General features: G+C 33.6%; 3 protein-coding genes across 5 annotated transcripts; 2 read left to right on the top strand and 1 right to left on the bottom strand.

The window, feature by feature from the left end:
- The first annotated feature begins 4,680 nt into the window (after positions 1-4,680).
- LOC123225347 (zinc finger protein CONSTANS-LIKE 5-like) lies at positions 4,681-6,599 on the top strand. Of its 2 annotated transcripts, none has more exons than XM_044649281.1 (3): positions 4,681-5,224; positions 5,347-5,520; positions 6,244-6,599. In XM_044649281.1, exons 1-3 carry the CDS (start codon positions 4,859-4,861, stop codon positions 6,424-6,426), a joined length of 723 nt encoding a protein of 240 aa, XP_044505216.1. In that variant the 5' UTR covers positions 4,681-4,858; the 3' UTR covers positions 6,427-6,599. The 2 variants fall into 2 exon arrangements, with proteins under 2 accessions (XP_044505216.1, XP_044505218.1); XM_044649283.1 differs by having other exon boundaries at positions 4,682-5,224; positions 5,350-5,520.
- A 5,630-nt stretch (positions 6,600-12,229) lies between these two features.
- LOC123225169 (histone H4) lies at positions 12,230-12,967 on the top strand. Its single transcript, XM_044649050.1, has 2 exons — positions 12,230-12,386; positions 12,477-12,967. The coding sequence occupies exon 2, from the start codon at positions 12,480-12,482 to the stop codon at positions 12,789-12,791; it is 312 nt and encodes a 103-aa protein (XP_044504985.1). The 5' UTR covers positions 12,230-12,386; positions 12,477-12,479; the 3' UTR covers positions 12,792-12,967.
- Positions 12,968-15,168: 2,201 nt separating this feature from the next.
- On the bottom strand, positions 15,169-21,488 carry LOC123226128 (calcium-transporting ATPase 4, endoplasmic reticulum-type-like). 2 transcript variants are annotated; one of them, XM_044650614.1, is made up of 9 exons: positions 21,352-21,488; positions 19,530-21,024; positions 19,310-19,382; positions 19,094-19,215; positions 17,855-18,136; positions 17,365-17,742; positions 16,888-16,997; positions 16,197-16,425; positions 15,169-16,106 (listed from the first exon to the last, which is right to left on the bottom strand). In XM_044650614.1, the coding sequence occupies exons 2-9, from the start codon at positions 20,940-20,942 to the stop codon at positions 15,522-15,524; spliced, it is 3,192 nt and encodes a 1,063-aa protein (XP_044506549.1). In that variant the 5' UTR covers positions 20,943-21,024; positions 21,352-21,488; the 3' UTR covers positions 15,169-15,521. The 2 variants fall into 2 exon arrangements, with proteins under 2 accessions (XP_044506549.1, XP_044506548.1); XM_044650613.1 differs by lacking the exon at positions 21,352-21,488 and having other exon boundaries at positions 19,530-21,298.
- Between the last annotated feature and the right edge of the window lie 2,892 nt (positions 21,489-24,380).

Here is a 24,380-nt window from a genome sequence, read left to right as displayed (position 1 = left end):
ATATATTGATGTCGAAATTCACCCACAGGAGTCAAATATTAAAGTGCTACACTACAGGCTTCAATGGGTCATCTACCAAACTAAATATATATAAGTGATGGTTCATAATTTTTCAAACATTGGAATGATTTTGATCACTTGCTTTTTTTGTGTTTTATATAAAGCAATGCTGTCGTTAACTAGTTATAACTCTAGTTTTTCATATATTTATATATTTATTGTTAGACTTGTGTTGAACAGAATCTCCATAAGGAAAGAAGATGCAGAAGAGAATGAAAGGGGCGGAGATGAGAATTTGGTTTTATTGATTTTTCCTAATTACAGCGAAAGGATATACAGCTTTTTATTGTCTTCTCTGACTCCTACTGCTATAAATACTTCTAATACTAGTAAGACTTCAACTAATTTAACTGTAAGAACAATGACAGAGTATACACATTTAAGTATATAACTGGATATGCAGATAATTTGTTATCATATAATAAGATTATTTTATTTTTAATCTAAAATCATTCAATCACATCATGATTTCGTTTTTGTATCTATAAAATGTTTTAATCACATCAACATCCTCTCAGGTTGAATCTTTCACAGCGAGGCCATGTTATTGCACTAAGACTTGAGTGACACAAACGTCCATTTTCTTCATCGATCTGACGAGTACCAACCACGACCAAAGGAGAGACCTCCCGATTTGCCTTTTGTAATGGAAATGGCAAGGCCAAAGGCACCACAAATGATACTGCATGACACGGACCCACTCTAGTTGAGCTTAGCAAGTTGCCCTTAGTAGTCCAAAAAATCAAATAGACCAAAACGATTATTCAATGCTTGCAAGAACAATCTTTATGACAGAATTTGACTGTTATAATGTTTTTTTTTGTTGTAAAGTAATAAATTCCAGGATTTTACAAATGCGGTAAAACTTGGATTTCTAATATTCTATTAATTTTATTAATTTTTTATTTAACTATTATAATACATTCAATGATATGATGATAGGGCAATGTTATCATATAAAATAAAGCAATTGTTTTATATTATTACAAAATAATGTCATGAAAGTTAAAAAATTATTCGTTTTAAATATCCAACCAACCGAATTCACGCCTTCAAAACGTGGAACAACATATAATCCTAACCTTTTATTTATCATAAGATTCATAGTAAAGAATACAATACTTCAAATTTTATTTTATAATAAGATAATGACATTTAACTGCCTAAAAAATTGAAAACTTCTCCGTTCACTACCCAAATTAAGGGGAATATCAAGGATGAACCTATTTGACTACAAATGGAAAGCAACTATTCTTATTGATGTATAAAATAAAGTCATTGCCATTACATATTTCACATCCAATGTGACAAGGAGGTTGATAACACATTAACAACATGGTCACTGAATCACTCAATTTCTAGTGGGAAAACTGTTTCTTCTAGTCGACCCCATTTGTCCTTTATAAAAATGTTGGGCAGAGCCATTTTCATTATCTTTATTGTTCCTAAAAATCAACTTTTCACCGGAAGAAGAAACCCCACCTTCAATATTCCCATGTTCTTCCAAGAAAAAGACAATTATTGCCCTGTGTAGGATATTGTAGGTAAGCATTATTATGCATAGCCTATAACATTATAAATCACAATAGTGGAGATTTAAAATATGAAAGAGTAAAAATTTAAATAGTTTATGACGATATTTTAAAATTAAATTTTTGATTTTTATGATATAATAATATTTTTAATTTGTTCGATATAATAATTATAAGGATTATTACTAAACTTACAGTTTCATACATTTAATATGATTGAGTTTATTTTGAAAGCCTAGTTTAAATAATGACTTATCGTTAAAATATATATATATATATATTTTAAAAGGGTTTATTAATACATATGGAAAAAGATGGCAAAAGTACTAAAGTTACTAGTAAACCAGCCCTATAACCCTAATTCCCCGCTAATACTTAACTCTTGCAAAGCTTCTATCTTCACTAAATTATAACAAGCAAGAACAAAAAAGAACTTGAGAATACTACCTCGATTTTCATTGATTCAAGATTAGGGTTTACATCACATATTTATACATGTGAAAATTAATTGCTAGAAAATTACAACTATCAAATAAAACTATAATCATCAATTTCTAACTATAAAATATTAAACCCACAAATTAATATTGTTAAATCTTTACAAAACTCGATCACCAATACACTAGTGTTTTAGAGAAAGATAGGAGAAAAGGGAAACATTTCCTGCAATAAAACATTATATTTTATTTCTTATTACTTAACAAAACTTATTATTTTATTTTCTACTTAAAACTGTGAACCCTAATTAAAGACATATAACTAACACATTTATTTTATATAATATTAATTAAAGACATCAAAGAACTCTTATACTAATTAACACAAATAAAATGGGAAATATTCATCAGAATTTTTGAGACTGATTTCGGTAACCAAAACATAAAAATTGATTTCTCTATGCAAAATACACTTGTATGCATGACACGTGTAAGCACTTTTAAAGTAAATAATTAACCAGCAGAAATAAATGAAGTGCGTCCTCAGACAGGGTACATCAACTTGGAAAATGAACACCATTGACATTACGTGGGTAGGAGGGCAGGCAAAAATATAAAGAGCTGAATTGAATGGCCAAATCAGTGAGAACATTGCTAGCTTGTTGCCAAATCATAAAACCATAATAAAACGCGGTTTCTTATTGGCTCACTTCGACTTCTACCTAGTTATTCACCAACAAAGCAATGAAACGTCCAGCCCTCTCCGTTAGCTTCATGGTGCAGCAGTGTATATGAAGTCTTCATCACTATCAATTCAATTTTCTAAATTCTCATCCATCCATCAGTGACAATAGATACCTCTCTTTGTCGTGGGTGATTCCAAGGGGCCTACCAGAAGATGCTGTTGTATAAGGTCTTCATCATGCTATCAAGTTTTCAAGCTTATTTCAAACTTTTCATCATAAATAGAACCGAAAGGATTTTATATATAAAAAAAATATAAATTTAAATATTTTTTTGATGATATTTTAAAATTAAAATTTTAATTTATCTGATAAAATAATTATCTTATATTAAAAGTTTTGTTTTATTTACCAGAGCTTTGAAAAAAAAAAAAAAACATGTTATAATAATTTATAATTATGTTGAGAGAATCCCAACAAGGAAAGTAGTGAGATGAATGGCGTGCATGTTGAGATGGGGTCAAATCTACTTCTAAATCTTTCCTAACTAGAAGAGGATTCACAGTAATCATGATTATGTCCATAATTATGGTAGTCGGATCATAATTAAATAATAATCCCTAGCCTATAAGTATTATAAATGATTGAAAGTATTGTGCTCCTCACATGGGATTAACTTGAATAATCAGTTCCAATCTTTCTCTCGCTCTCTTGTGGAACTGACTACTGAGTGTATATATATCTATATATATAAGTGGTGGGGACTTATCTTTTTTCTGTTGCCAAATTGCAAGTTGGGTATTTTCCATTTTTTTATATTATTTTGAAAAAATTACTTTTGCATAAAAATTGATGAGAAAATACATAGATAAAATATTATTATATGATTAAATAATATTTTAATTATAATTCAAAATATTTCAATTATATGACGATATATTATTAATATATTTAAAAATATGTATACATAATTTTATTGTTAATTATATAAATAAGCCCATGTTGTAAAGCGTCTACTCTTGCTCTAACAACTTCATTGTTTGTTTGAATTTGCAAGTGAACTTTAATTTCTTAATAAATTAGTTCACAAAAACATCAAATTACAAAATGGTTTCTAAGGAAATGGTTTCAAGAAATATATTTTCTTATGGGTTCTTTTAAAATTAAAATTTTGGTTCATTTAGAATATGTTTCGTTAAAAATAGAAAAAAAATAATAACCTGGAAGCAGTTTGTCTCCTTTGCATTCTTATTCTTAATGGACAATCAAAAATTTATTGACAGCAGAATATATACAAATCTTTAGTTTTGGTGGGTGGGTTTTCAACTTTGGATCACTTGATGAGTCATTTAACACTTACAAATGCATATAAATGAAATCCCCAGTGATAAAAATTCCCACATAAATGGAAGTACCAAGCGTAAGGACTTTTTTTTTTCCTTGGAACAATGCTAGTTATCTCCAACTGAATTCCAAAATTGAGGAGAGCTTGACAATGATGATAACAACACAAAGCGAAAAACAAGAAAATCCAAGAGATTTTAAATATATATATTTGTGACCTGCAGGATGATGTTTGCCCATGTAATTGAAGTGAAGTATTACGTCATTTCAATCGCAATATTTATGATGATCTTATAATTTAATTATCTTAAAATTGTGAATATTAATATATAAATAAATATATATTTAATATACATTATAAAATAATTAAATAATTTAAATAAAAAATAAGATAATATTTAATCGTAAAATATATTTATTTTTTTTCAATTAACGTGGGTAATATTTTAAATTTTTATCTGTTCAGTATAATATGTTTTGCTTCAGAGGGTTTTAATCTCTAAATATCTAATAGCGTCATTTGTTAAGTAAACGCCTCATTTCTTGTTTGTTCAACTAAAATCATTAAAATGAATTAAAAATAATTTCGAGAAAAATAAAAAAGTGGAAAGAGCAATCTGAGGAGAAATGAGTCCGAAGATGAAATGGAACAAGTCAACGACCTTTTTCTCAGTAGATGGGGCATTAGCTTTAACGTCATCGCCCAGTTCTTCTCCTTCTATGTTCATAAATACAGAGTACTCTTCACCTCACCACTCAAATCTTTTCAATTTTCACTCCCTAGAAAAAATTCCCACTCGCCATGTACACTTTCCCACGCGCCTCCGATGTCTACGGCACAAATTCCTCCTCCATGTCATCCGACGACCCGTCGCATTTTCCGTTGGCCCCGTTGCCATCACCTCATTTACTTGATCATGCGACCGGTTGTACTTATGAGGTCGACTCGGTGATGGTTCATAGCCACAGCAGCAGCACTTCCAGTGGCTGCAGTAGCTATAGCTCCCCCAGCTACGGGACGACGAGCCAAATACAGCGGAGTATCAGCAGTCACTCACTTCAGAAGAATAACAACCGTATTCAGTCTCTTTTCTTGTCACCAAATGATCACTCTGTGGAGATGGACACCAGTCCAGTTAGAAGGGTGTTTAGCACCGGTGACTTGCATGTAAGCTTTATTAATACTAAAAATGACTTAAAATATATGTTCACATTCATTAAATAGAATGATTTGTTCTCACGCGTGTTTTTTCCCCCCTTTTTTGTTCTGTTTTTTCTGGTGCGTTTTAGAAGATTCACACGGGGCAAAAAGGTCACAGGTCAGAGAGTCCATTGATTAGTGAGAGCTGTGCTATCATTGAAGGGATGAACAGAGCTTGTCGATACAGTCCGGAGGAGAAAAAGGAGAGAATTGAGAGATATAGAACGAAGAGAACTCAGAGGAACTTCAACAAGAAAATCAAGGTCTTAATCTTCTTTATTAATTTGTTAATACTTGAATTATTGGTTGATTCAACCTAAGGCATATATTTTAAATAGATGAATAAGTATTATTTAATAAAAATAATTAACTGATTAAATAAAAAAGAAACTACTAATCACATGATCGAAAACATTGCTCATGATTACATGCATAAAAGGTACAATTTAAAGCACATTTGATAACTAGCTAAGAGTGTTTTGGTATCTTCTCTTAAAAATTAACTAGAAACTACAAGGTCTGTGCTTTTATCTGTCAAATCAAACTTTGTGGTTGCAATTAGAAGCCATAAGGCCCATAACCTTTGACCCCACTGATTAAATAAGACAAGGAAGAAATGAAAGCCAACGCCATACGACGTCAAACTTTTACTGGTTGAGCGATATCATTCAATGTAGTTGAAATGATAGCCACTATGTTGTCTTTTCACATTTCGCCTACTGGTAACTAGCTAGCCGTAGTCTTTGATTGTTCATAAAGCACCTTCTAGTATTCATCATTTCATGATGCTGTTGGTTTCTCTAGCTAGTGGGGCATGGACAACGCTAAGATCATACGCATAGTCTAATCAATCTTTAGTGACTAATTAGTGCGGTGTCTTATTAAGAAGAAAAATGATTATTTCGGCATAAATTTGGAAATGGGATTTGAACGTTTCCAGAGGGTAAAGGGATATATTATAGCATATATTGTCTTTCAATATGCAGTATGCGTGTAGAAAAACTTTGGCAGACAGCAGGCCACGCATAAGAGGGCGGTTTGCAAGAAACGAAGAAATTGAGAAGAATCCTCAGACTCAGTGGAGCCACATCAGTGAGGAGGAAGATGACGAAGAAGAAGAAAATTGGATCAATTATATCGATTCAGTTTCATCTGCAAATCTATTTTAATTTGGAAAAATATTGCTTATGCTGAACTGTTTATTGTCTTAGTATGGCAGTTTTAGTTGCCCAGGGTGCTTCTTTCTGTTTAATGTAAATAGTCTTGATTGCATTGCATTGCATTGCATGCATTATTATTATTTTGACAATGTTGAATGGCAAAGTTTACTCTATTTTTATGAGTGGAGCTCTTATTATTATCGCCAGTCATTTTTCAATACACAACAAGAACTATAAAAATATGAAACAACAATTGCAAAAACCTCAAAAGTCAATTTATATATGATTGGCTGTATGTCTAGAGACACAAAAGTTAAATTAAAGTGAGCTCAGAAATTACTCCTTAATCAAACGAAAAACGTAAGAAAACGGAGAATGGTTACTGTAATAGTGTTAAAAGGCCCTACAGGACTTGAAGAATAGAGCAAGTGCGTTCCTAAATCCTCAGTTAGACTCCCAAGAAAACTTGAATTATCTGAATTTAGAGTTTTACCTTTACTTACTGATTAATTGCAGCAAGGTTCCAACCTCAAAAGTAACTTTTCTTACTGAACTGCATGTGTATTGTGCTTTCATAAATTAAAAGATACACTGAATGTCTTTCATCGAGTAAAGGCAAGAAGACAAAAATAACGAAAGGAAATTTACGTTTTTTACGGTAGATTATTGCTTTTGTATTGCCAAACTTTCTATTAATACCTGAGGCCGACAAGACAACGTACATCACAAGTCTTGATTAAAAGATACTCTCAAGATTTTCTTGTACTAAATGATCTTTCGGAGCATTCTAGTCGAATTAGATACTAAAAATCTAATTTGTTTGTATTCTGTGTCCTATTATAACATATAATTTTTATAAAATAAAATAATAAAAAATTATAATTAATATATTATTATTTTAAAAGATATTATAAATATTTTTAAAAATTAAAAATTCTATATATATTTTTAATTATGTTATAATTTAAAAAAATATATCTATATTAATAATATATATTATATCATATAATATATCTATTATATTATATTAATTTGATATATATTATAATTTGTATTATTTTTTATCTATATTATATTATAAATATTGATAACTATAACAAATTTAGATAGAATAGTCTCAAGTTCAAAATATAAACCCTAAATTCAGATACCCTATTGAACAAGTAATTACTAGGAACAAGCACAATGATTATGTAGCTTTTGGTATGGTACCTATCTTTTAGAAGCTCCTTTGAAAGTGTTACTTCGGCTCAGTAAAGTCTCACCAGTGTTGCTAATTAATTATCGATCAGACTCTTTTTGTTAGCCGCTCATGTTGCTTAATAATGATGATCAATCTTTAACATTATTCTTTGATTAACGGCTATGGTTCTTAAGCCCAGAGACACCAAGTCCAAGAGGTGGCAAGTGTGGCCAGGCTTCCCACTATGGTTCCCTCCGCTTAGACCATTAATCGCCTATCTCCTCCTATGCATAAGATCCTGTCTTCGTATCTAAAATTAGATTCAAATCAAACTAAATTTAAATTTATATTAGCTTAAATTCGGCTAGATTTAAGTGAATTGAGTTTGGTTTAAATTTGAATTGAATTGAGTTTGGTTTAAATTTGAATTGAATCGAGTTTTAAACTTGGGTCAATAATGTAGTCAAACAAAAACTAATTAAAATAATATTATTTTAATAGATATTAATTAAAATGACGTTATTTTAATTGATTTATATTAAACTTTTTTAAACTAGCAAATTTGATGACTCGAACATTTCTAAAACTGAAGTTTGAATTTAAATTTAAAAATATTTAATTCTTAAATTCAAATTTAAACTTGACTTTATTTGAATTAAACTTATTTTTAAGTTTGAATCAACTCAATTTAAATCTATATTACCCCAATCAGTTTTTTTATTTTTTACCTCTCTCTTTCCCTCTCTTTTAATTTTTCTTCCTGGGCGGAGCAGCAATAATTTAGTAGTGGCCAACATGAATGAAAAGCCAATCCCCAGGTAACCTAATCAACCTTTTTAGCTATAGGATGCATTCTACCTGTAACCCATTTCGTACATATAATTAAAAACTAATTGCCATGTGTTTGCATCAAAACAAAAACCAGGAAAGGCTGCAACTGGAAATCTTCAGCTAGGACCATATTTTGAAGACAATGAGCCGAATCCTATAGCAACCCCTAGTAGGTAGGAAATAAAGCTATCTATCTGAATGATGGTGGAGGCGATTAACAAAATAAAACAACTTTGACAGCCAACTTTGTCACCATCATAATCACATTACTTTGATTAAACAACGCAAGTTTATGAACAAAAAGGAAAGAAGAATAGCACATGCGAAGCAGTAAGTTGTAGGGCCAAATGATGGAAAAATGACACATTGCAAATGATGCTGTAAATTAAACAGAGGTACTACAATGGAGCCATTTTCACATTGGACTCGATGAACTCTCCCTGCTTAGACTTAGCAGCAATTATATATCGCACTGGGAAGGAGGAAAAAAGTGACCTGAAGCACCAAGCATCTATGCCATCATTTTATTCATTTGGGAAAACATGAAGGTTGCAAATCTGAAATAACTATAATAATTGACTCTCTGTACTGAAAGAGTCTTGGCTTTGCTCTGATTTACCCTGCATTAATCAAATAGAAGTTTTAGGTAGACCAAATTAAAAACTTCCAGGCTTGCTGAAATTTCACAATCTAATAGTTGGACATGAGCTATGTTGGCTATTTGGGAGAGGAGGGATGATCATGATGAGGAAAATTTTAAGCTTCTAGATCAGAAGCCATATTCCTATCCTCTGTGGCCTCATAATGTGCAGCAGAATGGCCATCTTTAACTCTGATGTCATTACAAGAGTCAATGAAAAGAGTTTGATCAACAACGATTCCAACTCCAGGTTCCCTGATTTGTTCGCCATCGCTTGGATCTTCTATTGTGAACTCGCTCTGGGAAATTTGATTTCAAATGCAGAGTCATCTTTAATTGTGATCTTATTGGAACACTCCTAAACCAGGATCTGATCAACAAGTCCATGATCTCAAGTTTCCTTCAGTTTATCTTCATCCTGTTGTTCTTCCATTGTCATCTCCTCCAGGGTCTCCAGCTTCCTTCAGTTTATCTTCGCTCTGACATTTTTTTTTTTTTCTGTTAAGTAAATATTTACATTGCTCAAAAACACAAGCCTGAGAGCCGAACAACCTAAGCTCACCCTCAAGGAAAGAGGACAGCAAAACACAGTATACTCTGAATCAATCTAAGACAAGCCAATAATAACAGTACCAAAGTAAATCTAGATCTAAAACAATAGAGCACAGAACCAACAAAAGCCCATGCCTAGCAACACAAAAACACACACGAACAAGAAGTAAAAAATCCTGAGACAAAAGGGAAACCATCAACCAAGATGGAGGAACTCAAACTAAGGGAAATGTACACAGCTCTACGCAGAATTATCTCCCTGCAGAACCCAACGGCAGCCCCAAAAGCTACTGAAAACAGAGGCAATGCAGCAAGAAAAACCCTATGAAGCAATCTCTTGAGGAACAGAAACCACCATAGCTCCGCCCCTGCAAGAACAGCAAAGGGAGAGCATGGAGCAGCACTCAGCATGCAACATTTCCAAAACTCTTGAACAGCCAACAAGGAATAGCCAGCAAATTGAATCACTTCCTACAACCATACACAACCAAATTCTGCAGCACCCTTCCAGAATCTGCAGGCAAACTCAGCCAGCTCCAGAAAAGGCAAAACAGCGGGCTGCTTTCAGAACCTTCCCTCACACACCGTCAGCATCCGACAGGGACAGCGAGCACCAGGAGAGCAAGCAGCAGCAGAATTAACACACTGCATTCAATACCACAACACCTGCAACTTCCATTGCTACTCCCTGCAATAGCATCACGATGAACCAAGAAGCAACACCAGAAATACACATTCACAACTGCAACAACATCACCACAGCAAGCAGAAGGCAACCAGACAGCACCAACCGAAGGAGATCACACAGCAGGTAGGAGTTATGCAAGCAAGCGAAGATCACTAATGAGACTAGTTGCGCTTAGTGAGCAAAAGGCATTCAGGTGGTCACACATGTATGCCTTATAGGTTTGGTTACCAAAATTAGTTTGCTTATCGAGGTTAGTTATAACACCAACACATAAAGGCATTGAACGAATGTTATCCTTTCAGTGGGAGGCATGTTGTGTGCTTATAGAAGTTATCCATTGATCGTTGTTATGTATCCCCAACTCGATGGAGCAAGTTACCTCGTCTATTATAATCAGATGAAGAGTCCTTATGTGGCGGTGGTTTGTAGATAGCGTCTACTCGACATGAAGAATATATCTCATGTTGGTCGAGAGACATTACCCACTAAAGTGGATTTAACTACCTTATTTGGACAAGCTTGATGGACAAAGGTAGTCATGCGCAAATGATCACTAGGTTGGGCAATTGGCTTTGCACTATTACTAAGTCTATTTAACACATTGGGTTATAGTTGTAGGCCTAGGTTGTCAAGTTTGTTAAGTAAGATGTATTGTCTCATGCACAAACATGTTTTAATATCTTATCTACTGTGGAAGTCTCTATTGATACTTGGCAAACTTGGTGTACATAATACTAAGAATCCTTTGTTCAACAATGTTATGTCACTATTATTGGTGACAAGAGCATGTGGTAATTGGAGATAGGGTGGATGCACTTGTAACTATTCCCCTTTTGGAAAAAGGGTCCTCTAGGTGATAAGGACGTCATTGGGACAATATTATGTACCTATTATTGAAGAGATTACCTATGATTGACTTTAGTAGCAACCATATCGAACGCTAGTTGTTGTGTATGAATTGTTGTGGCTAGATGATCGGGAGCAAGAAGACTAGATGATCTACAACTAGTATCAAATTCTTCAGATATCTAGTTATCCAGAACTTTCTACTACCATCTTCCACAAGCCATCACAAAAGGTTGGAGCACCAATGGTCTATGAATGATTGATGTCATTGACAAATAAGAGACACAATCATAAGTTTTCACCTTAGCTAATTTGCTTTTATCTTAATTTGAATAACTCCTTAACCTTAGAGACGCACTCTGAAGTCCTTACCTCCTCTAAATTTTTCACACTAACTCTTGTTCTCAACTAATCTTAAAAAACATATTTATTTATTTTAAGTATGCAAATAAATATACACTTATTTGCATACTCAAAATAAGTATACATAATTATATTAAAATTTCAAATTAACAATTATAATTTTAATGAAATTATGCGTATACACTTTTGATATACAATTTGGGTAAACAGATGACGTGACATTATGTAATTGAATGATTTTAAATTAAATATAAAATAACACTTAATCACATAATAATATATTATTTATATATTTAAGTTATATATTAAAAATACATATATATAACATTACTTTTATAAAATTGCCCTATATCATAATATTATAAAAATATTTAGTAGTTTATTACTAATTATCATTAAATATTACTTTAAAAATATAACATTTTCAGTAAATTGATGTTCGATGTTAGTATTTTACTATAATACGTCTCCTTTGGAGGCATTCAATTCAAGTTTTATTTAGCTTGAGGATTTTTCACTTTGAATCACCATGTCAATAGGCGCCAACAACTCCCGCCCATCTTTTACCTCCACCTGCAAATTCGGAATAAATCAAAATTCCAAAAAGAAACAGAGAAGCCCATTCCGCCCACTCTGCCCAAGTCATCCATCCGCGTCAATCTTAACCGAAAATCTACACCCTTCATTTTAAACTCATCCACGGTTCGAAACCACTCCTACAACACCACCGCGGATCGAAATCTAAAACCCCGACACCACACGTTTCTATAAATTCTCTTTACTAACTGTTTCACCTGCAGGCGGAGTCTCTCACAACTCTCTGAATCTGAATCTTCTCTTTTCTCTTCAACAACTTCCAAAATCAGGTAATTTTCTCTTATTCTGGTTAGTCTTTCAGATGTAATTTTCTTTGTGAGTTGAAATTCTGAGTTTTCTTTTGATTTGGGGGTTTACAGAAAATGTCGGGCCGTGGAAAAGGAGGCAAGGGTTTGGGAAAGGGAGGAGCGAAGCGGCACCGTAAGGTCCTCCGAGATAACATTCAAGGGATCACTAAGCCTGCGATTAGGCGTTTGGCTCGCAGAGGTGGAGTGAAGCGTATCAGTGGGTTGATCTATGAGGAGACACGTGGCGTTCTGAAGATATTCTTGGAAAATGTGATCCGTGATGCTGTGACATACACTGAGCATGCAAGGAGGAAGACGGTGACTGCGATGGATGTTGTATATGCGCTGAAGAGGCAGGGCAGGACTCTCTATGGTTTTGGTGGTTAAGTTGTTTGATCTGATTGTATGTAGAGGGACAAGTCTTGCTGTCAAGAAGCTTACATCTGGGTTAGGCTGTGTTATTGTAATACAATCTTCGAATTGCACGTTAAATGGTTTCAGTTGGTTATCTGTGGAATTGTTGTGGAAATTATGAATCAATGATAGATTTTATTTCAACTTTATCGACTGTAACATTGTTTTACATTTTTTCATAGTTGCCCAAATTTTGGGTCTTCCTTTTCTGGGTTGGAAGTTGTTATAATTTTATCTGATTTTTGTGGGTCAGCAGTTCTTGTTGCCAACAGGTGTCTAATTCAGCGATTCTGTCCAGAACTTAAGATTTTGTTTGTGAGTTTTTAAATTAGGAGTGGGTTTGAGTTGTTGAATTTAAGGAAAGGGTTGGTTTGATTTTGGTTCAAATTTAAACTAGTTACTTTGAGATTTAGCTCAGTTTGCTTGATTGGTTGATGGTATCGTTGGAAGAATTCTGGGAGAAAGAGAAATTGCGGGTTTTTGAGCGAAGTTTCTTCAGTTTGAACTTGGTTTGATTGAGCGAATAATTTTGTTTGTCGCCTGTTCATGTTTTGGTTTAAAGTGCATTTAATTTGAATTAGAATTATGATTTGTCTTCAACTAACCTCTTTAAAGAAAGGGTAGTTTGTTTTAAGAAAATGTAGAGTGATATTCAAAAAATTTCACGGTAGAATATATAATTGTAAAATATTAAATAACTTTATATTTTTATACATTTACAAATAATTTCATAAAAGTTATAAAAATTACAGTTTAGTCCTATTACATCTACTGTGTCTACCCCGCCCAGAATATTTCTATTCTCAATTTATTATAATTTTTTGGTCAAAGGATTTATTTCCGCCCAAAGTTTATTGCATTTTCGATCATTGAATGGGATTTTGTTTTTTTTTTTTGTTGAATCGGTCTTAGAGTGTGATAAATTAGAGGTGTTTTTGTTGATTTAGCTTCGAAAAAAAATCAAAGGTATGATTTGGTTGAATTGGCGTCCATCTTACGAGGGTTTCAATTTGTTGACTTTTTCATTTTGTTGCCTTCATGTTATGTGTTGAGGTTTCTTTGTTGTTGGTGATAGAGGGAGAAAAATGGGTGAAGGCAAATTTGTTTAGAGTTCGGTTATTGAAGAAAGAAAATGAAAATATTAAAAAATATAATTTTTTCAAGTTTAATTTATAAAAAAAATTGTTTATATTTTAAATTTTGAAAAGAAAATAATATTTTATTATTTTTAATATATTATTAATTAAATGATAATTTTATTTTTAAAATTTAATTGATTTTGTTAAATTTAATCTTTTATAAGTGAGTATTTGAATATTCAATTGATTTGTATAAGTCTTTTGATCTAATTTTTTTCAAAAATTAAAATCGGATAAATTTTTCATACTAATGTCTTAGTTACACCTAGCTCAAAATGATCGAACTATAACACCCATAACACTAACTTGCTATCTTCTCAAAGTCTCATCTCACATTTAAATGAACCTTGCTTGAATGGGTCCGATGAAAAAGCTTTAAAATTCTTGGATTCTATGTAAGAACCAAATATTTGTGTTGATGAAGAAGCTTTTGTTGATTTGGTTAGGTTATGTGAGTGCAAGAGAGGTTATGATGAGGGGATTCATTTGCATTCTATTGTTTCAAAAACAGTGACTAGTATGAGTGTTTACGCTTGGTAATGCATTCTCTAGTATGTTTGTGAGGTTTAGTGAATTAATTCGTGCGCGACATGTGTTTGGGAAATTGTGTGAGGGAGAGACTCGTTTTATTGGAATGTTTTGAATGGTGGGTATGCAAAAGCTATTTTCAATGCTTCGATAATGATAACTACGTGTAAGTATGGTGATCTAAAAAGTGCGAGGTTGGTGTCGTCAAGAGAGATTATGTCAATATTTTGACCGATTAGAAATTTTTAAGGTTAAAGATGAAAGAAAAACTAATATTAATATGAAACTCTTATAATATATTAGTTATTAAAATTATATTATTTTAATTAATATCTTTTTATAAAATAAATGAAAATGTTAATATATTAATGTTATTGATTGGACATGGGTACGGGTTAAACTGCTTACCTGCAGGAAAATCTTTTTCCCACATCTGCCCCGACCCTAAGGTTTTTGGGAAATCAGGAGTGGGCTCTTTTAACGAGGTATCTAAGTTTTTGGCCATCCCTACTGTTCACCTAATTGACCAAATTCTGGAAATAAAAGATGCTTCTGAAGTTGGGGAGAATTGAACCAGATTCTGGATATAAGATAAATGTGCTTATTCCGGAAATAACTGATGAAGTCTTCTCATATCACTCTGTTATGAAGTTGGGAAATTCAACAATCGAACAAATTCTACAGGCCAGCAATAAAACTTGTACTCTATTAATTCAACAAGGTTCGGTAAGTCTGTCATCAAACATAATATGGTCTTAGTTGGCAGTTGTCATTGATGGTCTGCAACTTAAGAGCCCAGAAAACATTGGCTTAAGAATTGAAATATTTAGAAACTTTTAATGAAGGAAAATTATATTTTAAATTGTACTATTACAAATTCTATTTAATCAATCTAATCAAATTTTCTGGTTCCAGCATTTCCCTTGCCAATTTAAAAGGACGAGGGTCAATTATTATGCCAGAAAGTTGAGTCATCTCAGTCCAAGGTTGTGGCATTTTCTGTGCCTCAAACTAGGATCCTTTATTGGGTACTCACTCACTCCTCCTTGCGCTTTGATGAGTTGTGACGATCAGAATATCGTAACCCGCTTGTACATCTCCCAATGAACTTGAGAACCTCATCAATTAGAATCACCGGGAAAGCAACAGCCAAGACCAAGAGCCATTCATTCAGACTGAGAGGAACAATGTCAAATACTTGAGCAAGGAATGGCACATAAAGGATCAAAAAGTGTAGGCCAAATGAAATAGACATAGCCAGAAGGAGCCACGGGTTGACCCATGGGGGCATTGTCAACAGGCTTGAGTCCTCAGACAGGGCGTTAAGGGAATTGAACATCTCAATTGCGACCAATACAGAGAGGGAGAGAGTGGTGGCTTTGATTTTCCCAGAACGGAAATATTCACATGGATTCGTATCAAATGTGAACTCTTGACTGCCAGCTGTAAAGGGTGACACCGAAAAATTCTGCCAAGAATGGCACTGGCCCCAATTAGCAAGCTGAGAGTAGGTCACAAGACTATGGCCATCTCCACTAAGGTCAATGCCTAAGAATGTGTCATGCGTATACCATATGATGAATACCCCAACAGTTGCTAACCCAACATAGAGTCCAATTACCTGCACAAGGATGAGATTATAGTTAGTATCATGGTAAATTATAGCCAATAATAATGTGTTTCTGTTGGGAGATTTAGTTTGTTTTTATACCATATATCGGAATAAAATCCAAGGAGTGATCAATGAGTCATCATTCCTTCTGGGGGGCTTCTTCATGATATCCTTATCTGGAGGATTAAATCCTAAGGCTGTTGCAGGTGGACCATCAGTAACAAGATTTACCCAAAGAAGCTGGACTGGAATCAAGCCTTCTGGAATGCCCAAAGCAGCTGTCAAAAATATGGAGGCAACCTCACCAATATTTGATGATATCATGTACCTGCAGTAGAGTTTGGGAGGGTAGAGGAAGAAAGAAAAAATTATCCCATGTTTAAATGAGCAAATATGCAATTCAAACTTGACAAAGGAGAAGAATATAACATTGAAAAAATTCTATTGCCTCTCCAGATTTAGTTGGCAAGAGATTGAGGTGACAGGTGTGACATAAGTCATTGATACAGCAAAAATCACAACAATTTCAACATATACAGAGATGTAAAACCAGACAGATGATATATAATAGTTTGTGTTCCGACATTAAGATTGAAGATTAGTCTGAAACCCTTCTGTTTTATACATAGTAACATTTGACTACAAAGCCATCAGTCGGTTGCTTGCATACAGCAGAATGCATACTCAATTCAAGCAAAACATGTACAAAATGTACCACATTGAATGCTTCCCATCAAATATCATTTCATTACCCTCAAACAGAAAACATCACTAAATGGAGAGAACTGACCTGATAAAGGCTTTCATATTATCGTAGATAGATCGGCCTTCGCCAACGGCAGCAACTATAGTGCTAAAATTATCATCTGCTAACACCATATCAGAGGCTTCCTTGGCAACCTGAAAAAAAGCATGGTAATGTTACCAAAATAGTATAGCCAAAGCAGGATTAGGTTAATGATTTATGAGGAGAAATAAAAACAAGCAGAATTAGGAAGCTATTAAGCTACTATGAAATACAGATATGCTGAAAAAGGAAGAATAATTTTGTTGTTGTATCCTATGATGCATGCATTGTCTCAACAAAAGCATTCAAAATATGCATATTATCAACTACTCATTGAGATAATCAACTCTAACAACATAATTAGTACTGTTTGAAAGCTTCACAGACATGCATTCACTTAACAATGAAATCCAGCAGGAGTATCCTGAGTTGATTTAATTTGAAAAAAAAAAAAGAAACTGAAGAAATGCAGAGAGATACCTCTGTCCCGGTAATGCCCATTGCTACACCTATATCAGCCAACTTCAATGCAGGTGCATCATTCACTCCATCTCCTGTCATTGCAACGATTTCACCATTCTCTTTAAGTAATCTGACTATTTCTTGTTTATGCCTTGGTTCTGCCCTGGAAAATAGGAGCCCTCCACTTTGCCGTAGATAATTTTTCTGATCGGGATAAATCATAAAATCTTTTCCAGTTAGACTTCTTGAACCGATATCCTCATTAGATCCAAATACACCAATGTCACGACAAATAGCTTCAGCAGTGTTCTTGTTGTCCCCTGTAATGACCATGACACGAATTCCAGCGGTTCTGCAGTCCTCAATTGCCTGACGAACCTCTGGCCGAGGAGGATCCTTCATAATTGAAATTAAATAATGACATAAGTCAATAATTTCTACAGAAAGGATAGAAATAAAAAGGTTTACAGCAGGAAAATAGAGGGTAAATAAACAGAGAAAAACTTACCTTTAACCCAACCAAGCCAACAAAAATGAGTTGACTTTCGATTGAAGAATAATTGGCAGGATTAAGCAAAAGCTGATGAGCTGGATGATCTTCATCACCATTATATGAGGCAAACTCTGCGAGGTCATCCTTGTATGCAAAACCCAGACAGCGCAATGCACTTGTTGACATTTCATGAAGACTTTGTAAAATAAGATCCCTTGAATATTCATCCAATTTGACAACAGAACCATCAAGTAATTGAATGCAGGCGCTTCTCTCCATTAAACTTTCGACAGCACCCTGCAAGATTTGACCAGTAATTATTAAAGGAAATAAGGAAGAGAATAGGACAAAAATGTAAAACAACGACCAGGTAAATTAATGCCAACAACAGAGTTATAAAACAGTAAAAAGTAAAGAATCAGTAAGTGGAATACTATAAAATCAACACGACACCAAATGGGTTATTAATTAAAATAGCCATATTGGAGGGGATGTATACAAAATTAGCCACTACTCTAGGGTTATATGAATATAGCAAAAAACTCAAATCACGACAAGTTTTCCCTCATCTCTAACCTTCCAACACTTAACAAAACTCTAACATCCTTTTAATGAATGCTGTCTTTCTTAAATGAAAATTGGTACATTGTTGATGGAAAAGTGATTTAGAAAGGTTTTAGGATGCTTTTTTTGGGTAGGAATTGGTAGATTTGATATGAAAATGGGAGAATACCGTCGGTAGGCACGATTTTGTCAAGGGAGTAAAATATAATCTTCCAGGTAGGCATATTAGGGATGCAGTGGCTTAAAATGTACTTTACTAGGCAAAATTGCGCCTAGGGGTAAGCTATATTTTTTGGTAGTGAAATAAATGAGTTAAAATGATATTTTACAAGGTGCTAATGTCTAAGAGCTTAACTGATGTTTCAAAGAAAATGTGAATTTTTTTTCTATTTTACTAGTTGCCTTGTATACTATCATTTTACCCTATGTCACTACTAGCAAATATTATTTACCCACTCTACACAATTTTGCCTAGTAAAATTACATTTTACCCGATACGCCTACCTCAAAAATTACATTACCCCCAACAAAATCATGACATTAGGCGTGGTTTGCCCTAAACCCTAAATTATGTGCCAAGTGCAATGAAATTATGAATGGAAAAGAGCCTTGAGATCATATTGCATAAGAAGGCAACTAATGGTGAGCCTTAGTAGCTGAACTGATAAGAAGCAAGAAGATTGAACAAACCTTCACTAGCAATGACTTTTTCCCAGAGCTGGAATTCACAATGACCCCCATGGATTTCCGATCACGGTCAAACTCAAGAGTTGCAATCCGCTGCTCTAGTTTATTCCACAGCTGACAACAGCCTAACAGGGCATGAAAATAGAACAAAAACAAGTTTAGAGCATACAAGAACACCATAAAAAGAAAAGAATATAAGATTGAAACTAGGTAACATACATAGAACATCCTTGGGACTTGAAGATGAACCATCATTAGATCCCTCAGGGAATCCCATTTTCTCAACCAGTACCTGTTTAGTTAAGGCAGTGGAAACAGTGTTAGTATATTAAATTACATTCTGCTTACAACCCAGCTTCATATAAGTTTGGGGCATAATCAAAATACATGCCAATCAAAATAACAACAGAATGCACTTCCAGAAAATTTGTAATTTCACCTTCAATGCTGCCTCAGTGGGCATTCCACCGGCGACATAATGACTACCAGATTGCTCAACACCAGCATCATTGCAAACAGCAGCAATCTTCGCTATCATTTGAAGATTAGCATCCATTTGTCCTACAGGCCAGTTGTTTATTTTTCCATTGAAAGGATTGTAGGTAGTACCTTCCACCTCAAAAGATCGGAGTGTGCCAGCCTTAGAACCCATGGCAACAAGCTCTGTCACGGACATTTGATTGGTAGTCAATGTGCCTGTTTTATCAGAACAGATCACAGTAGTACAACCAAGAGTCTCAACGCTAGGCAACTTCCTGACAAGGGCATTCTTTTGGGCCATCTTTCGAGTGCCCAGTGCCAAACATGTTGTGATAACTGCTGGGAGGCCTTCTGGAATGGCAGCTACTGCCAGAGCCACAGCAATCTCAAAATAATATGTGCACTTTTCAAATGAGAACTTAAAATTTCTGGGCCAACCATCAACATACTCCCAAGTAAGAAAATAGTTCAAATTCATAAGCCAGACCAAGGCACAGATAAGTCCAATTATCATTGTCAGAACCTCTCCAAACTCATTCAACTTCTTCTTCAATGGGGTATCTTCCTCATTCTGTGAGGCTTCATGTATCTGTGAATGCACCTGGCCTATCTCCGTGTTCATACCCGTCTGAGTAACCAGGCAAATGCAATTCCCGTTCACCACAGTTGTTCCGGCAAAAACCATACACTTCTTCCCTTGAATATCAGAATTCTCTGGCACAACCTTAACAGTCTTGCTCACAGCTTCACTCTCTCCTGTCAATGAACCCTGCTCAATCCTGAAAGTTGAGCTTATCAAACACAAAACCCGCATATCTGCTGGGACCTTATCACCAACCCTCAACTCCACAATATCCCCAGGAACAAGTTCTTTAGCGGGAAAATTTGAAATTCGCTTCCCTTCACGAATCACAGTTGCTTGCTCTGATTGAATTTCTTTCAAAGCCTCTAAGGCTTTCTCAGCATTACTCTCTTGCCAAATACCCACAATTGCATTCACAATCAATATCAAAAAAATTACCAAAGGCTCCACAAATGCTGTAATAGTCATCTCACCTCCTTCATCTCCATCGTACCAAGCTAACACAAAGGAGACAATAGCGGCAACTAACAAAATCTTAACTAAAGTATCATTGAATTGTTCTAAAATCAACTGAAAAATAGATGTACCCTCGTGTTTCTCTAATTCATTATACCCGAATTTCTCTCGCTGCTTCTCAACTTGTGCATTTGATAGCCCAAATTTGCGACTTACTCCATAATGCTCTTCACATTCTTTAACATCCCTAGCCCAAGCAGGAAAATCGTCTTGAATTGACGATTTTTTATCAGTATTTTCACTTTTACCACAGTCTTGGCCCCCTTTTCCCATTGACAACAAAAGTGATAGCTAGAAATCCAGCTCAATAATAAATTTAATGAAAGCCAAACCTTTTCTACACTTTTCCCTGAAACTAGAAACGCCAAAACGAAAAAAAAAAAATCACGACCTGACCACCCAAACTCAGTAGCATTAACATCAAAACAATGACAGAACAATAACATAAAATAAAATTTACGAGTAACAGTTGTCAGTGATTACAGTCTCTCCCATGAAAACTTGAATTACTAAACTAAATCGGAAAAACACCCATATCTTTCCCTTGGCTAAACTTTCTCGGCAATCAAACAGAAAAAAACGAAAAAATAATTTAAACAAATTACAATTAATAATTAAATGATTACTCTATAAAACAATGAAATGGAACGTAAAAATTTAGGGTTGCAGTCTTAACTCTTACCAGAGAAATAGAGAGAGAATGTTTTGGCTACTGTGTGTCCCTCTGAAAAGAAGCCGATTGAGATCCGTAACGAATATAAGAAGCGAGCGATTCAAAAGCTTAAAGCGAAGAGTTTGTTTTTGTGTGTGATAGTGGCAATAGACGTATCCATATGCCAAATGGAGAAGGCCAATTGGAAAAAGCCACGTGAGTGGGTTTTTTTACTACCGTTACCATACGTGGAAATCACCTATTGGAGACTTTTATCCAGTGACTTATGTGTCTCCAGCACTAGATAAATATATATATTTATGGAAACTAATTTGATAATTATAAAATAATTATTTCCTTTTTATTAAGAAATATAGTAAATGGTGGTCCCACATAGAAATGATTGGGATTTTGAAAAGGGTTATAAATGGAAAGTGTGCTGGCATGATGTATTTATTTAAAAACACATTTAGTGAGAATCATTTCTTATATCCGTATATGGTAATTGAGATTCTGTTGTTGCTGCCAGTTGGATTGGAGCCTTTTGTTTTAAAGTAAAAGTTTGGTTACTGACGCAAGCAAAGCAGAGCAGCGGTAGTTTGTTACTAACAAATCAGAGCCGTTGAAACGACTTGCGATCAAAATTTGTTGCGGGTTGTGCACTATTTGAAAGCTTTTTTAATCCAAATTGAAAAAAAGCTATGTTATGTGTATAATAATATTTTATTATTAATTTAAAATTATTTACTTATATTATAATAAATTTATATATATATATATATATATTTATATATAAAAAATATGAATATATAATTTTATTACTAAAAAAAACAGTTTACAAATTTTTAAATCAAATCATTTTAGGTTTTAAACTAAACTAAAAAAATACATTTTAGTGGTTTAAACCTATTAAAATAATTCGTTTCTAAATATATATATTTAATAAAATCAATTAAATTATTTCTAAAATTAAATATAATCATGTAAAATAAATATGAAATGCATACAATATACATGTAAAAAAATTACAAAATAGGCGTAAAATAAGTTGTACACCTAGTCACATATTAAAAAATTATATTGAATATAATTATATATGTATTTTAAAATAATATGATTTAGGGTTTGATTCGGTATGAAAATTGTTCAAATTACAATTTAAATAAAAAATTATTTTTTAAAAATTTATCCACCTAAATCAAATTTGTTATTAACAGGTCAAACTTAGAATATAAGGCGGAACCAAGGGGAAAGTTCGTTGTTGGATCCAACTTGATGGGTCATACTGCCCAAACATAACTTGACTAGGCCACACTTGTATTAACCACCTAACTAAATTGCTTATTAAAAAATTACGTGGAATGAATGAATATATATATATATACTGTTATTTAGTACTGATATTATTTAAAACTACTACGAACAAATATTTAGGTCGAAAGGGCTTATTTTCACCCTAGGTTTGTTGTATTCTCGTGTTAGTATCAATTAAATAATTAAACTCAAATATTTATTTATAAATTATTAAAATTAATACAATTAATTAACATCATCAGTTTCTCTTGTAAATTTAAAAAATTAATAATTTTTCTTTATGATTAAATTTAAAAATGTTACATTTTCTCTTTTAAGTTTTTTTTTTCCTCTTTTCATTTTCTAGCATCATCTCTGATTGACTTCTCTCTTTATCCCTTTTTTTGATATCATGTTTAATCAAAAATAGTGTTTTTGTTATTAGACAAAAATAATTTACTTTTATCCAGAGATAAAGATGAAGATAATTAATCTTTATTATTAATTTTGTTAATTTTAATAATTTATAAGTAAATATTTAAATTTTTAATATTTAACGGATACTAATATGTGAATGTAACACACCTGGGGTGGGAATAAGTCCTGTGGCCAAATATTTATGATAATTTTTGCATCGTAACAAACAGCCAAACAATCAAGTGAAACCGGGCCTTCTATAATCATAACTTTGACACTAATTTTATCGTTACTTGTTTAGATCAACATTCTCCTTCGCATTATCTACAATAACGTAATTAAGTTACCTACTAAATTGCAAACAGCCAAACATTTATTGCTAATCCTCAGAAAGTGCGTCAAAATCACGAGAAAATGTTTCTTTTTGTCCTTGGGAAGATTGACGGATGGACCAATTCTTGATTTACTTAATTGTAACATAAAACACAGTCAATTAATTTTAAGTCAATCTCAAGAGGGACCAAAATTAGTGATCATCGCATGTACCAAAACATGATTAGCTCATGAAACCCAAATGGGTTTTTGTTAATTAATGTTGGCTGAACAATCATATTCATACATGTCTAAATAAGAGGAGAAGAACAATGCAATATCCCCATTATTGAATTTCTTGCAATGGTCTCCTCTTGCAAGTCAAGTTGTATAAATGACACTATTGTACCTCTATGGAGTCGGAGGCGGCGTTCGTGCTGTCGGTGAGCGCTAATTATGGGTGCCAGGGAGGCCATGGACACGCTAGAGTTGTTGACAGCATCTCATGCAGGCAAATGTATCTAAGGAGCTACACGTTTACAAGAGAGGAAAAAATGAGTGCCCAGGAAAGGATCACCAGAAGTGCTTTGGCAGAGTTAAAGAGAAAGCGAAGAATAATAGAAGAAGATTGATAACGAGATTGAGACAAGGCAAAAAATACAGTGCTAAATATGTTAATGTAAAAAGGAAGTGTGTGGTGCTTAGGCGAGCTAAAGAGGTATCGTGTGCAGCTTTGTTGTCTTTGTTTCGTAGATTAATGTTATCATCCACGGCAGAAGTTGATGTTGCTGATAGTCCATATTGAGATTTCATGGCAAATAATATAAAAAGAATTCTGCCAGTTTTATTGATTTTGTGGTTTAATTTTAATCAACTTTCTGTCTGCTCTGTTGGGAGTGATGATGGTGGGATATTGAACAGTGAAAGTCATCAATGGAGGGAGATATAATAAAAAAGAAGGCAATGGGAAAGGCTTCTGGTCCAACCAGAAATCTGTTGTTTCTTTAAAACTTGGTAGAACTTACAAAGCCAGTTTT

The sequence above is a fragment of the Mangifera indica genome, chromosome 9, assembly GCF_011075055.1.
Source record: "Mangifera indica cultivar Alphonso chromosome 9, CATAS_Mindica_2.1, whole genome shotgun sequence".
Lineage (NCBI taxonomy): Eukaryota > Viridiplantae > Streptophyta > Magnoliopsida > Sapindales > Anacardiaceae > Mangifera > Mangifera indica.
This window is presented reverse-complemented; position numbering and strand designations above follow the sequence as displayed.

What these genes read in the sequence shown, in the direction of transcription:
- LOC123225347 (XM_044649281.1), top strand. Translation starts at nt 4,859, where the DNA reads ATGTACACTTTCCCACGCGCCTCCGATGTCTACGGCACAAATTCCTCC. An exon ending in TTAGCACCGGTGACTTGCAT is followed by an intron (nt 5,225 to 5,346) that starts GTAAGCTTTATT and finishes GGTGCGTTTTAG; the next exon opens with AAGATTCACACGGGGCAAAA. An exon ending in ACTTCAACAAGAAAATCAAG is followed by an intron (nt 5,521 to 6,243) that starts GTCTTAATCTTC and finishes TTCAATATGCAG; the next exon opens with TATGCGTGTAGAAAAACTTT.
- LOC123225169 (XM_044649050.1), top strand. Translation starts at nt 12,480, where the DNA reads ATGTCGGGCCGTGGAAAAGGAGGCAAGGGTTTGGGAAAGGGAGGAGCG.
- LOC123226128 (XM_044650614.1), bottom strand. Translation starts at nt 20,942, where the DNA reads ATGGGAAAAGGGGGCCAAGACTGTGGTAAAAGTGAAAATACTGATAAA. An exon ending in TTGGCTTGGTTGGGTTAAAG is followed by an intron (nt 17,743 to 17,854) that starts GTAAGTTTTTCT and finishes TCAATTATGAAG; the next exon opens with GATCCTCCTCGGCCAGAGGT. An exon ending in TGGGCATTACCGGGACAGAG is followed by an intron (nt 16,998 to 17,364) that starts GTATCTCTCTGC and finishes GCTTTTTTTCAG; the next exon opens with GTTGCCAAGGAAGCCTCTGA.